General features: G+C 39.0%; 1 protein-coding gene across 3 annotated transcripts; it reads left to right on the plus strand.

Annotated features, from left to right (window-relative positions):
• tomm34 (translocase of outer mitochondrial membrane 34) lies at positions 1–10,735 on the plus strand. 3 transcript variants are annotated; one of them, XM_063911382.1, is made up of 9 exons: positions 3–295; positions 1,363–1,512; positions 2,731–2,830; positions 4,462–4,614; positions 5,569–5,741; positions 7,012–7,159; positions 7,698–7,824; positions 8,890–9,015; positions 9,933–10,735. In XM_063911382.1, the coding sequence occupies exons 2-8, from the start codon at positions 1,383–1,385 to the stop codon at positions 8,986–8,988; spliced, it is 930 nt and encodes a 309-aa protein (XP_063767452.1). In that variant the 5' UTR covers positions 3–295; positions 1,363–1,382; the 3' UTR covers positions 8,989–9,015; positions 9,933–10,735. The 3 variants fall into 3 exon arrangements, with proteins under 3 accessions (XP_063767451.1, XP_063767452.1, XP_063767450.1); XM_063911381.1 differs by having other exon boundaries at positions 1–302; positions 8,890–10,735; XM_063911380.1 differs by having other exon boundaries at positions 8,890–10,735.
• The last annotated feature ends 1,517 nt before the right edge of the window (positions 10,736–12,252 follow it).

Here is a 12,252-nt window from a genome sequence, read left to right on the forward strand (position 1 = left end):
GAAGTAAAAGCAACACTGCTGCAGCTAATGTTCATCCATGCTGTAGCTCCAGAAAAACCGAGAAGTTACTACAGCAATCCCGCAAGTTTTATTACCGCACCCTGTGTATAAACCCCCACACCGGCAAAAGAAAATCCCGCTAAGACCAACAACAAGGAGAATAAAACGTCCAAAAAGTAATGTCAGTATTAATAACGCGTTCAGATAGTTTCGGGTACAGGTAGTCGTTTTTTTCGGTCATTTGTGTCGTCAAGAGGAGAACTGTGTCGCTTTTTCTCAGAGGAACCGAGAGCCGGTAAGAAGTGAGCGAGCCTCCTTACGTTAGCATAGTTAGCTTTGGTAGCTTGTGCTATCTCAAATGTAGCTTGAATTAGCATAACTTAGCTAGCGAGCTAACTTGGCAAATCAACAACAAAAGAGTGCTAGTTAAAACAGAACCACATATGTGGGATTTAAATTCGATATGTTATCTCTTTTAAAGTGAACTTTTAGTGCTAGTTTGATGAAATGGTCATTCTGCTTTATGAAATACGTAATACAGCTACGTACCAGGCTATAACAACTTATTTTTTAAGCTAACATGTCATGTCATTTTTGGTTAGATGGCATTGGCGGTACGTAGTTAAGGTTGAAGTGAAACCTAAATCAACATACGTTTAGCTAAAGTATTTGTGTTAACATATAAGCAAACGGTATATATTTGTTATGCCGAAATTGTGGCTATTTTATACCTACAGTTTGTTAGTTCCACTTAGGTCAAGCTAAAGTCGTTTAACAAACCTGAAATACGTGCTACTTTTATTTAGCTTTTATTGTTTTATTCAGGGAAATATTTGCGTGGCATTAAAAGTTGTACATTTAAAACTGGCCTGACGCAGTTTAAATTGGTTTGCTGCAGGTTCCGGTTCTGCAGCACTGCAGAATCGTATTGCCATAGCAAATTAGACCAAAAAAAAAACCCTACAGAAATCCAAACATTTAAAGGAAACGCATGTTAACATGGCCTTTCAAATGAGCTACAATTAAATTAAACATTAACAGTAGATGTACATGTATTAACAGTTCAGGGATAAATATCTATAGAGTATCTATAGAATACATAACATAAACACATAATTAGTCAGACTTTAATATACACACGTACTACTCTACAATATACATACACTCATGATACTATATAAATACATACAAGTGTGCAAGTTGCATTTATTTATTTATTATTGAGTAATGATGTGCGAATTTTAAATGCAATGTGGATCTTAGGGATCTAGTTCCGGTTTGAAGTAACATTTTAGAAAGTGCTGATACATTTATCATTTGACGTACCATGCACACATGTTAACCAGTGTTTAATCTTTTCAGTTAACATTTAAAAAGCAGAGATGCCTCAGAAACAGAAGTCCAAGTCCTGGACTGAGCTGAAACAAGCTGGAAATGAAACTTTCAAGACGGGCCAGTATGGAGAGGCCATCAATATCTACAGCCTGGCCATCAAAGAGCTGGAGAAGTGCAGTAAGTGCTGCTTGCGTATAACCTGTGCATACATGCAAAATATCAGGGTAAACTTAAACATGTTTCATTAAGATTTCAGAAGATGGGTGCACAGCGCATATTCAAGGCTATTGAACAATAGAGATGCTACGGTACCACTTTACAATAAGATTACCCTTATAAAGGATTCATAAAGGGTAATTAATTAGGTTGTAAACATTTTATGAATCATTAAGAACCATTTATTAACCAGTTCTAACATAGTTTTCATACATCAATACAGGCTCACTATTCAGCAAGATGACTAAGCCTTATATTGGCTACCTAGCTTACTCCGTGTTCTTCATCAGCGTCCTCGGTATCTGTTGTTCACTGAGTTGATTCTCCCCTCATTCATCTTGATGTTTTGTTTATCTCATGTCTTATAAAAGCTTATTAATGATTTATAAAGTGTTCACAACCTAATTAATAAACTATTTACAAACTATTCGTAAACGCTTTATACTGGTAGTCTTATTGTAAAGTGGTACCGATGCTACCATAGGTTGAATAATGAATTATCCAATCAACACAATTTAAAGGATAACAATTTTTTATATGTATATATTACTTAACATTGGGTAAAGTAATTGTCATGCAGAGCTGTTAATAAATACAGTTTCAGCTAAAACAGGGATGTTAAGGGTCAGGTGAAACGTAATCTCTTGGTGACTGCACTGTTTGTGAATTAAAGCGTTGCAGTGTCTCCTTGTGGAAAACATTCAAAATAAACAGAACAAATAAAGTGAAAGCTGGAATGTATTTTTATTATATGAATGTATTCAATAAGTCGGAAACACGTCAAAATAAAGGTCATTAAAAGCAACTTTTAAATGTAATGCTATGGATTTTTTAAATATCACACTGCTCTATTTTTAGTCTGATGTTAAGACTCTTAATTTTATGAAAGTAAATCCTTCCTCCCTTTATGAATCTTTTCGTTTAAGATGTCCTGAATACTCAACACACTATCAAAATATATTTAACTTTAACAACACTAATTAACATGGCTACATTGATAACTGACACTTTTACTAAATCTTATCTTAATAACTAACATACATAACATCTCACCACTTGGCATTGCTCTTCTTTCTCTTAATGTGTGTTCAAAATGGAAATTGCAAAATGACTTTTGACTGAGATTACATGCCCAGTTTGAAAAATACTTCTCTTGAAAACTCTTATGTGTCTCTTCAGATAAAAAGGAGCCAGAAGATTTGGGCATTTTGTACTCAAACCGTGCAGCCAGCTATCTGAAAGATGGCAACTGTGCTGAGTGTGTGAAAGACTGCAATATGTAAGTGTAGTCCTCTGTGACTGATTCCTTTTTGTTATGTTGTCTGTAGGGTTGGGTATCGTTTGGATTTCAATGATTCCTGTTCCCATTTCCGTTCTTTGAGAGGGTAGAAATAAGTCTCTGGCCAATTTCACTGGGAACAATTTGTATCTATGAAAACATTTAGTCAAATGAATATTAATGTTTACAAATCACGTCAGAGGTTTAATTTGGTTGTCAATATTAACAACATAGGAGCTAAAACGCTTAATAACCTTCATTGCGTGTTAGAGAAAGATCATGCGATGGGTTGATGAAGCTGTTTAACGGCAGCGGAGCCGCAGTGTGTGTAGCTAGTGTGTGTAGCTAGTGTGTGTGTGTGTGAGAGAGAGAGAGAAAGAGAGAGAGATCGATCAGCTGATCCGGAGCATGATTAATCTTACTCTATTAATCCCGGTACTGGACAATTTGTATTTGTTCTTACTCTGAACTGAGTTTCTAACTGTACAGAAAGAGGCAAGATCCATTTCCGTTATCATCAATAATCAGAACCAAAAATAAGATTTCCAAACCGGTTTTTGGTTCCCACCCCTGTGATCATATCCTTTTTACTGTTTGTTTCAAATATTCTTTTCTTGAGTTTCAGATGTATCTTTGGGTGTCTGGTTTTTATATCTATATATAAATATATTGTAGCTTAATTAAAAAAAAATGGTTATTTCAGTAGCTGAACTTTAGAAAGAATCAACTTTTAATACAGATGGCTTCTGATCATTAATAATCAGAAGATGTATATCACTGTATTTTTCCATGATTGCAAATATTCACACATACATTCACATATTATACTTATTGGCACCACAAACAAACTGTTGACCGCTGGTGGCCCTCATGAGTCGTATGTGGTGAAGGATTCGGAATGCAGGAAACAACTGCAAAATGTATACCATTTCTTTTATTCCACAAACTTGGCATACCACATGATAACTTGAGCACTGTTTATAATTTTTTAACTTTCATCCGGAAATTGCAAAATGCACATTTAGCACCATCTTGTGACGGAACATCAAACATGATGATAATTGTTCACTGTTCCTTTTTTGAATCTTGTTTTCCAGGTAAAAGCTGTGCGTTGTGCAATAAAACAAACCCTTGTCCAGTGTAAACAATCGTAAACCCATGTGATTATTATTCCTACGGTCCTGTTTCACTCGTAGAGCGCTTTCTTACTTAACGGTCTCATTGTCTTTAGCGTCCATCTTTAATAGTACTGCTAGCACACTTTGTAACTGCCGTGCTCCTGCGCTGTACCCCAGCGTGCATTTCGCCGGTGCAGCAGTGAAAGGAGTCCCCTTTAATACAGCGGGGGCACAAGAGCGCCTTTCGCCAACTCGCAACCATTTTTGTTGTGAAAAATGTAATACTACGGAAAAAGAATCCCCGGTGTTTGGTAATGAATGCTACACTGCCAAGCACTAATCAGAAGCATGTTTGATTTCGTGCCAGCAGTTATGGTGTTGAAGTTAGGATGTTTTCTTTTGCTCATGGTCTCTTGCAGCTTTGGCCTTACCACAAGTTGAGATGGAGCCTTTTTCTGTTTTCTTGCTGATTGCACATTTTATCATCTGACCTGTTGATATCATTTCACTCAGGTCTCTGGAGCTGTTCCCCTATAATGTGAAGTCCCTGCTCCGCCGTGCTGCTGCCTACGAAGCTTTGGAGCGCTACAGGCTGGCCTACATCGACTACAAGACGGCTCTGCAGATCGACTGCAACATCGCAGCGGCTCACGACGGCACCAACAGGTACCTGGGCGCTTGTTCAACCCCTTCTTCAGGGGATTGTTTGTATTCCTTGAAGTGGGGTTGTATGAGGTACATATCTGTAGGCAGTGATCCACCTACAGTAGATGGTGATTGGCACGCCCCTAGTTTGAAGAAATGGACATGTGTAGCAGCAGGAACCTGAGCAACGCTCGGCTCTGGACGGGGACAAAAGGTATTGTAGAAAGAAACCTAAAAGATGGCTCACATTGACAATATCAGTTAAAGGATAGGTTATATTTAAAATGTTTCACTGCTTTGCTGGCCATCAGACATCCAGTTTCAGATGGTATCTGAAGTCGTTATCTCTCTTTGAAGCCACCAGACTCCATAGAGAAACCTCACAGGTCACAGGAGGTACTTGTTTACTTATTGATTGGTTAGTTTATTTGTGTTATTGTTGGACTTCAATTAATTTAAACTTCCCTTTTAAAACAACAACTAACATATTAACGCCAACTAACTAACTAACCAATCGAGGCAGCGGTGTACTGCAAGGTCATTGCCATTGGAGTCTTGTGCCTTTGAGGAGAGTAGAAAATATCTGCAGAACTATCAGTTAAATATTTTTAAATATAGCATAAACTTTGGCTAAACTGTTTGTAGTTTGTGCACCTTTTTACTGCAGTATCTTGTTAGTGCTCCTCTCTGTTCTTCCACAATTGTATCTCCTGATGGTCGTACCCTGACTATGGATGAATACGCTTCTTTAGATTACCCATTACAGAAGAAATTCAATATATTGAGCCGTATTCAGAATGTTTTGTGCTTCATCTATCTATATTTCAGGTTGTTTTTGTCATCCTGTTGTTTTTCATGCTACTCTTTGAACTGTACTTCCTGATGGTGAAAGAACCCTGGATTGTTTCTTAACGCCTAAAGAACTGAAAAAGATGACGGTTATTTTTCAACCTTTTTCTTCTTTTTTTTTTTTAGGATGACGAAGGCTCTCACAGAGGCAGACGGTCTGTCATGGAGGGAAAAGCTTCCTCCCATCCCCACTGTCCCCATGTCTGTCAGAGAAAAGCTTGCTCAGAAAGCCACAGCCAACGCCGCCCCACGAACCGCTGCTCCCACACAGAACGGCACCAATCAAACCAGCAAACCTGGTGAGGAGAAATGTCCAAATCACAGGAAAACAGAATATTGTAAAATCACTTTTTACACGTTTTTGCGCCTCTTTTTCTGCTTATGAAATAGGCCAATCACAAACATGAGTTGTCTGTTTATGTTTCTAAATGGGCCTTCTTGGTATCAGAGGTGGTTTGAAAGTGTCCCCTCTTTATATATAAAATAATGATGTCCTGAGCCCTATGTATGGTGGGATAGACATCATGGTTTTTTTTAAAATTTGTTTAGTTCTTTTAATTCAAACGTGTATAAAAAAAATGTCTGATTACTGACCAGCTGCATGTTTGTACATTCTCTGATTTCTATCAACAGCATTTTTTTTTGTAGTCAGATTTAGGAGTAACTTCAGAAATGTAAAAAAAATGATTTAGAGTTTAATCCATCTTATGACACTTTTTCACATGTAAGCACCATGCTGCCACTTTAAAACATCACAACTCTTCCCCTTTAAAATGTAGATAAACTTAAAGGGATAGTCCGGCGAAAATTGACCCCAGGGTCTTTTTCTGCATGAAAACTGATCAAGTAAGCCCTCCAGAGTTTTTTTCATTCATCAACCAGTATAGAGCTTGCCCGGAGCAACCGGGAGCAACGCTAATAGCCCAAATGGCTTACAGTGCATTCGATCGGGGCAGTGCGCAGAACGCTTCCAAAACGGAATTTTTTAACCACTAACATTGCTCTAAATAGCACCAAACCTCTGCAGTAGCATGACTAGGGTCCCTACACATAAAACAGAGCACCAACAACGTAGTTTGCAAACCCAAAGTTTATTAAAAAGAACTGTCTTACAAGACTCACCAACTGCCCCCCATACCAGCTCCTCTCCAAGGAAAGTCCACACAAGTCGATTATCGAATGCACCGGAGTTCAGTTCAAGGAGGAATGTTTAGGAATGTATAATTCCATGGAAAGGAGCTGCATGTAAGTTACAGGCAACTCCTTTCATTTCAGTGTCAACACTCACTAGATATGAATTTCCAATTGCCGTTTTGGAAGCGTTCTGCGCACTGCCCTGAGCGAATGCACTGTAAGCCATTTGGGCTATTAGCGTTGCTCCGGGCAAGCTCAATACTGGTTGATGAACGAAAACAACTCTCTGGAGGGCTTATTTGATCAGTTTTCATGCAGAAAAAGACCCTGGGGTCAATTTTCGCCGGACTATCCCTTTAACATGTGTTTGGAACAAATTCCATTTTGGATCTTTTCCTGCCTCTGACCTTTTGTTCCTCTCTCTCTTGACGTCAGCGCCCAATGATAAAGACGTGAAGAAAGCTCAGCTCCTGAAAGAAGAAGGCAACGCTCTGGTGAAGAAAGGAGAACACAAGAAGGCCATCGAGAAGTACAGCCAGAGCCTCAAACTCAACCCCACCGAGCCGACCACCTACACCAACCGGTGGGTACCGTCTTTGAATCGCTTTATATCCTCATAGAAGAGTGCTGAAACGGCTGACTGGAGCTATGCTTGAGTTAGTGATGTCACAAAACTACCAATCAAGGATTCTGTACTAATTCCATGATTCTCTATACCAATTTCATACCACACAAAATAAATGAGTCCATGTGCTTAACCATACAGTTTTAACACCGCTTGAATACAGTTTTTTTTAATAATTGGTCATAATCGACACCTTTATTCTATATTGCTGTGAAAAAATATAAGTGATCCTCCAGATCTGTTAATAGTGAGTCAGTTTTGTCTCTTGTGACATCTCCATTGTCGGTTTAAAAATGAAAATATATTGGGTTGTGGGAGCTTAACGCATAAACAAAAGGAAGAAACGGAAATGTTATGCGACACATGCATTTTTTTAAAACTGAGGAAAATAATAAGATTAATATGTGTAGAGCCTTGGAACACTGTAGTTGCATACTGCTTGACAGAATGGTTTGAAAGAATGTGATTTTGTGTGTGTGTGTGTGTGTGGGATCAGGGCGCTGTGTTACGTGTCAGTAAAGCAGTACAGAGACGCCATCAGAGACTGTGACGAGGCTCTGACGATGGACGGCAGGAACATCAAGGCGCTCTACAGGAAGTCTCAGGCCTACCTGGGGCTCAAGGTGAGATCCCCCACCCCTCATGACCATGCTTCACTTCACACACTGCGCACGCACATGCAAGCACACAAATTGTATGCTGGTTTAAAGGTGCAGGTGACATATTAAAAGCCCCTTGATATTTCATGTAGTTTGTCCTCCGGCAGCTTCTATTCATGACTATTCAACACTAGGGAGGGGTGTTGTTAGGATATCAATACTGATACCAGGTTAGGGTGAGGGTCCATATTCTTATAGCTACTTTAATCCATCATTTTGAGCAAAAAATAAAGACATAAATCAATAAACAATAGTTGTAGATTTAACAAATTGTAAATTCCAGATACTCGACTGATCTCCTGACTCCATGGCTTGCACTAGTGTATGATTCTGTTGCGACGCAGACCGAAAACTGTATGCCGGGCAAACAAATGACACATTGTGTACAACCCGCAACGTTTGTCTAGCTCGCCTAGCTAGCAAGTTAGCAGTTTATGCAATGCCAGCTATTGGCTATCCAACATACCTAAACACACTGGACTCCGCTTTAGTAACGCGCTGTAACTCTATTACAATACACCTGGCCACAGCACTGACACTCTGCGGTTCCTGTGTTATTCTCCCTCTGAAGATGAGCGGCGGCAGGCTGTGGAGGCTGTGTGTACAGAAGCGTAACTCCTGCGCTGTCAGCCACGATGTTCAAAAGTTCAAAAGCTGTATTGTTGGATGCACACAGTAGCTACAGTGTAGATATGGGAATGCACATCTTAAGACCCAAGCTCCTCCAACAATGCAACACAAGTATATCAAAAATAAATGTAAATAAAAGACACAAAACAACAAGAGTGCTAGAAGAAATGCAATAGAAATAAAATAGTGCAAGATTATGGTGCAATTAAAGCAGAAGTGAAGTGTATAGGTCAAATAAAAAAGTGTTTACAATAAATGTAATCCAGAATAGGAGGAAAACATTGACATTTGAAAAAACCATTTAAAAAGTTTAAACCTGCGCGTACATTTTTCATTTCTGTCACGTCTCCTCAACCTCTATTGGTTTCTAACTCTACATTTCCTGTTGTCTTCCTGCAGGACATCCGAGCCTGCGAGGAGAGCGTCAACATGCTGCTCCGAGTGGAGCCCAACAACTGTGCTGCCATGAAGCTGCTGGAGGAGGCGCACAAGAAGTGAGGAGCATCAGGGACTGAGGAGACGGCGGTAAGAGTCGCTCATTGCACTGCGTTCAGAACCAAGAGGAAGCAAAGTCACAAGTTTCAAAATAAGAGCTCTTTCAACAGCCGCGCAGTGACACGATTCAGCCGCTTTAAGTCAAAGACTCGACCTGCGTTTCCCAAAAGCCTCACACCGAGCACACTTTGATCTGTTTACCGTCTTTGGAACAAACGCTGCAAGACGCCGGTTTCAGTTTCACTGAATATTTATGGTTATTTAAACGAGCTGGAATGATTGCATTATAATTCGTAATCAGAGTACACCTTTACCGACATCAGTTTTAAAGTGGAGCTCCTGCTTAATACAGAAACTCAAAGATGAAAGCATTACTTTTTACCTTCAGGTCACATGATCCCAGTTCCTTTTTATCAGGACATCAAATGCAGCTGGTTAGGTTAAGGGTGGGGGGTGAGATAAATACCATCTTATTATAAATATATTGTGATGCAGTAAAGGTGAGGGAATGTACAAAGGTGTAAAACAATCAGAGCCAAAAGGAAAGAGACTACCCAAGTGTAAAAACATTGGACACATTTCCATTCCCTCGGTATAAACCACGGGGCTTTTCTCATAACGTTAGCGTCCAAATTGTAAATCAATGTTAAATATTTGTTTTTGTACACCAAAGACGTTTAGGCTTGTATCCATTAAGGAAAAACAAATGAATAAATTAAACTATTTAGGAATTCTTGTTGCAGACAAGCTGATGGTTTAAAAAAGCTTAAACTATTAAAACATATGAACATTTAATTTCCTCTGTGGATTTTCTGCTGGAAAAATCAATAACTCCGTCTCTCCTGTTTGGAAATAAACTCCAGATTGAAGCCCACTTTAGAACATTGATGATCAGTAAAGGTTTGAATCAGTTTGAATTTAAAGTTACAAACATCTTTTCTCCACAGAAAGTTCTTCACAACGCAGGATGAATAAGTAAACTACCTGAGGCGTGTGTGTGTGTGTCTCAGTGGAATGATTGCAGAGATTAAATGGAAGGGTTTAAAATACTCTGCCTTGGCATTCGAGCATGTTTTATTACCTCTAACAGCACACTTCCATATTTCTCCTGAACTTCTGGATTATTCTGGCAGATTGATATGAACGCTGATCAAACTGATAATTGCGATAACCTGAATGTCACTCAAAGGCACCATAACATTTAGTTTACATGAGTGTCGATGCTTTGCTATTCAGTTACAAACTTGTCAGCCCACGCCTTATTTCCCGTCTCATCTTAGACTTCTGAGAATCCTCTGCATCACTCCACTGAGATGTATTCGTTTGTTCAGAGCCTCAGTTTGTTCCTCATTTGCAAGACAACAATGTGAACCAAGTCAAAGGGTCCTCAGAGGGGTCATCATATTAAAGTACTGTCTCCATATCGTTCCTCCATTTGATTGTTTTATTGTGAAAAATAAAGGTAGTGCAATGTCTCATGGGTGATCCTGCTGTAGCTCGGCAAACTCCATCTTGCCTGAAGTGCCTGTCTTCATCCTCCGCCTGCTGCTCTGCGTTCTTCTCTGCTGAAACGTTAGTAAGAGAGTACGGCTCCAGTCACATGTAGAGACGTTTGTGAAACACACCAAGCTTCTGTCTGCAGAGCCGTCTGAGCTCCTTCGGTTTCACCACATGTAGCTGTTTTTGTAAATTGCAATTTCTGTCAGCCTGCTTCTGTTCTAACTTCAAATAAACTTAAGGAATAAACAAACCATGTTTTGTTCGCTTATTTTTGTATCAAAGTACATCTCTTACATTTTTGTTGCTTTGTACTTTTACTCCCCTACATGTATGTAATCCCTTTAGTTACAGGTCTGGATTAATGATGGTAAATATAATCAGCCCTTAAATCAGACTTTAGTTCACCTGCAGTAAATCCAGCAGCTACCCTGCAGAATACAAAGCCATTCAAACTAGCTGCACCTTTACCAGCTCTGAGAACACTTTAATGATCAATAATTATAAAACATATCAGAGATATTATTCTGAAATGGACCAATCAGACAATGACTACTTTAACTGTCGCTACTTTAAGTACATTTTGGAGATCTGAGTACTTCTCCCACCTCTGTTCGTAGATGAGAAGATGGAGACTTTGTATATATTTGGGTTCTATTACCCAGACTATTAAACATGTCCCAATATGAAGCACTATGGCAAAAATACCAGGGTGTTTCTCTGTTCTGATCCACAATCCTTTGCGCAGTAACACCGTCACAGTTAAGGGTGCAATGTAACCATAAAGTAGTTCCAATTGTATCCTTAAGTACATAATTACATAACAGCATTGGACATATTATGAACACTACTCTGATTTAAATGATGGTTTCACACTAACTGTTTTAATATTAATACTGTGACTTTTTAAATGTGCTTTATTGGGATTATTTGTATTTATTACGTACGACTAATTGAAATGCTGTACTACCACTCTTGAACACTTTTTTTTTCATTGTAGTATGCATCACATTGTGAAATACCATATTATGACCCTTGCTAAATAATTATGGGTCAGAACGGACATTTTGTTGTATGATATACTATTGTTTTGTTGCATATGGAGGATTTTTGTTCCTGTGGATGGGACAAGGTATCAGTTTGCAGTAAATGCTAAGCTATGATTTATATATAACATTTACATAAAATCTCTCCAAAGCACATTTAGAAATTCTGACTAAGTTCATAGCACCTTTTACATCTGGAACATCAAGAGGTTTAAGGTTCATAGCAGCACAGAGACAATATTCTCTCGGAATCTTTCTGGGCAGGGGGGTTTAGTAGAAGGAAATCACACTAGACAAACATTCACCATTTGTTCTACCATAAACTCTACACTTTAAATAGATCAACACTTCCCTCCCGAGCTGCACAGCCTCATATCCAAGGTGCAACCCACAGAGAGGTTTGTGCAGTGACCTCAGACAGGACTCGCACAGATCCGGATCTACCAAAGGATAGAGGGAACTTTTTAAATAAAGGAAGCCACTGAAGGAAGTCAGAACACTTTAAAGTCGTCTTGGATCTGATTTAGATTTGTGATGTGAACAGGTCTCTAGCATGTCCCTCTGGCAGAGGAAAAGTACAATACCAGAGTGTAGGAATACTCTGTTACAGTCATTGTTTGATTGGTCCTTTTCAGAATAATATATCTGATACGTTTTAATTATTGATCATTAAAGTGTTCTCAGAGCTGGTAAAGGTTCAGCTAGTTTGAATGACTGTATACTG

This window comes from Eleginops maclovinus, chromosome 20, assembly GCF_036324505.1.
Source record: "Eleginops maclovinus isolate JMC-PN-2008 ecotype Puerto Natales chromosome 20, JC_Emac_rtc_rv5, whole genome shotgun sequence".
NCBI lineage: Eukaryota > Metazoa > Chordata > Actinopteri > Perciformes > Eleginopidae > Eleginops > Eleginops maclovinus.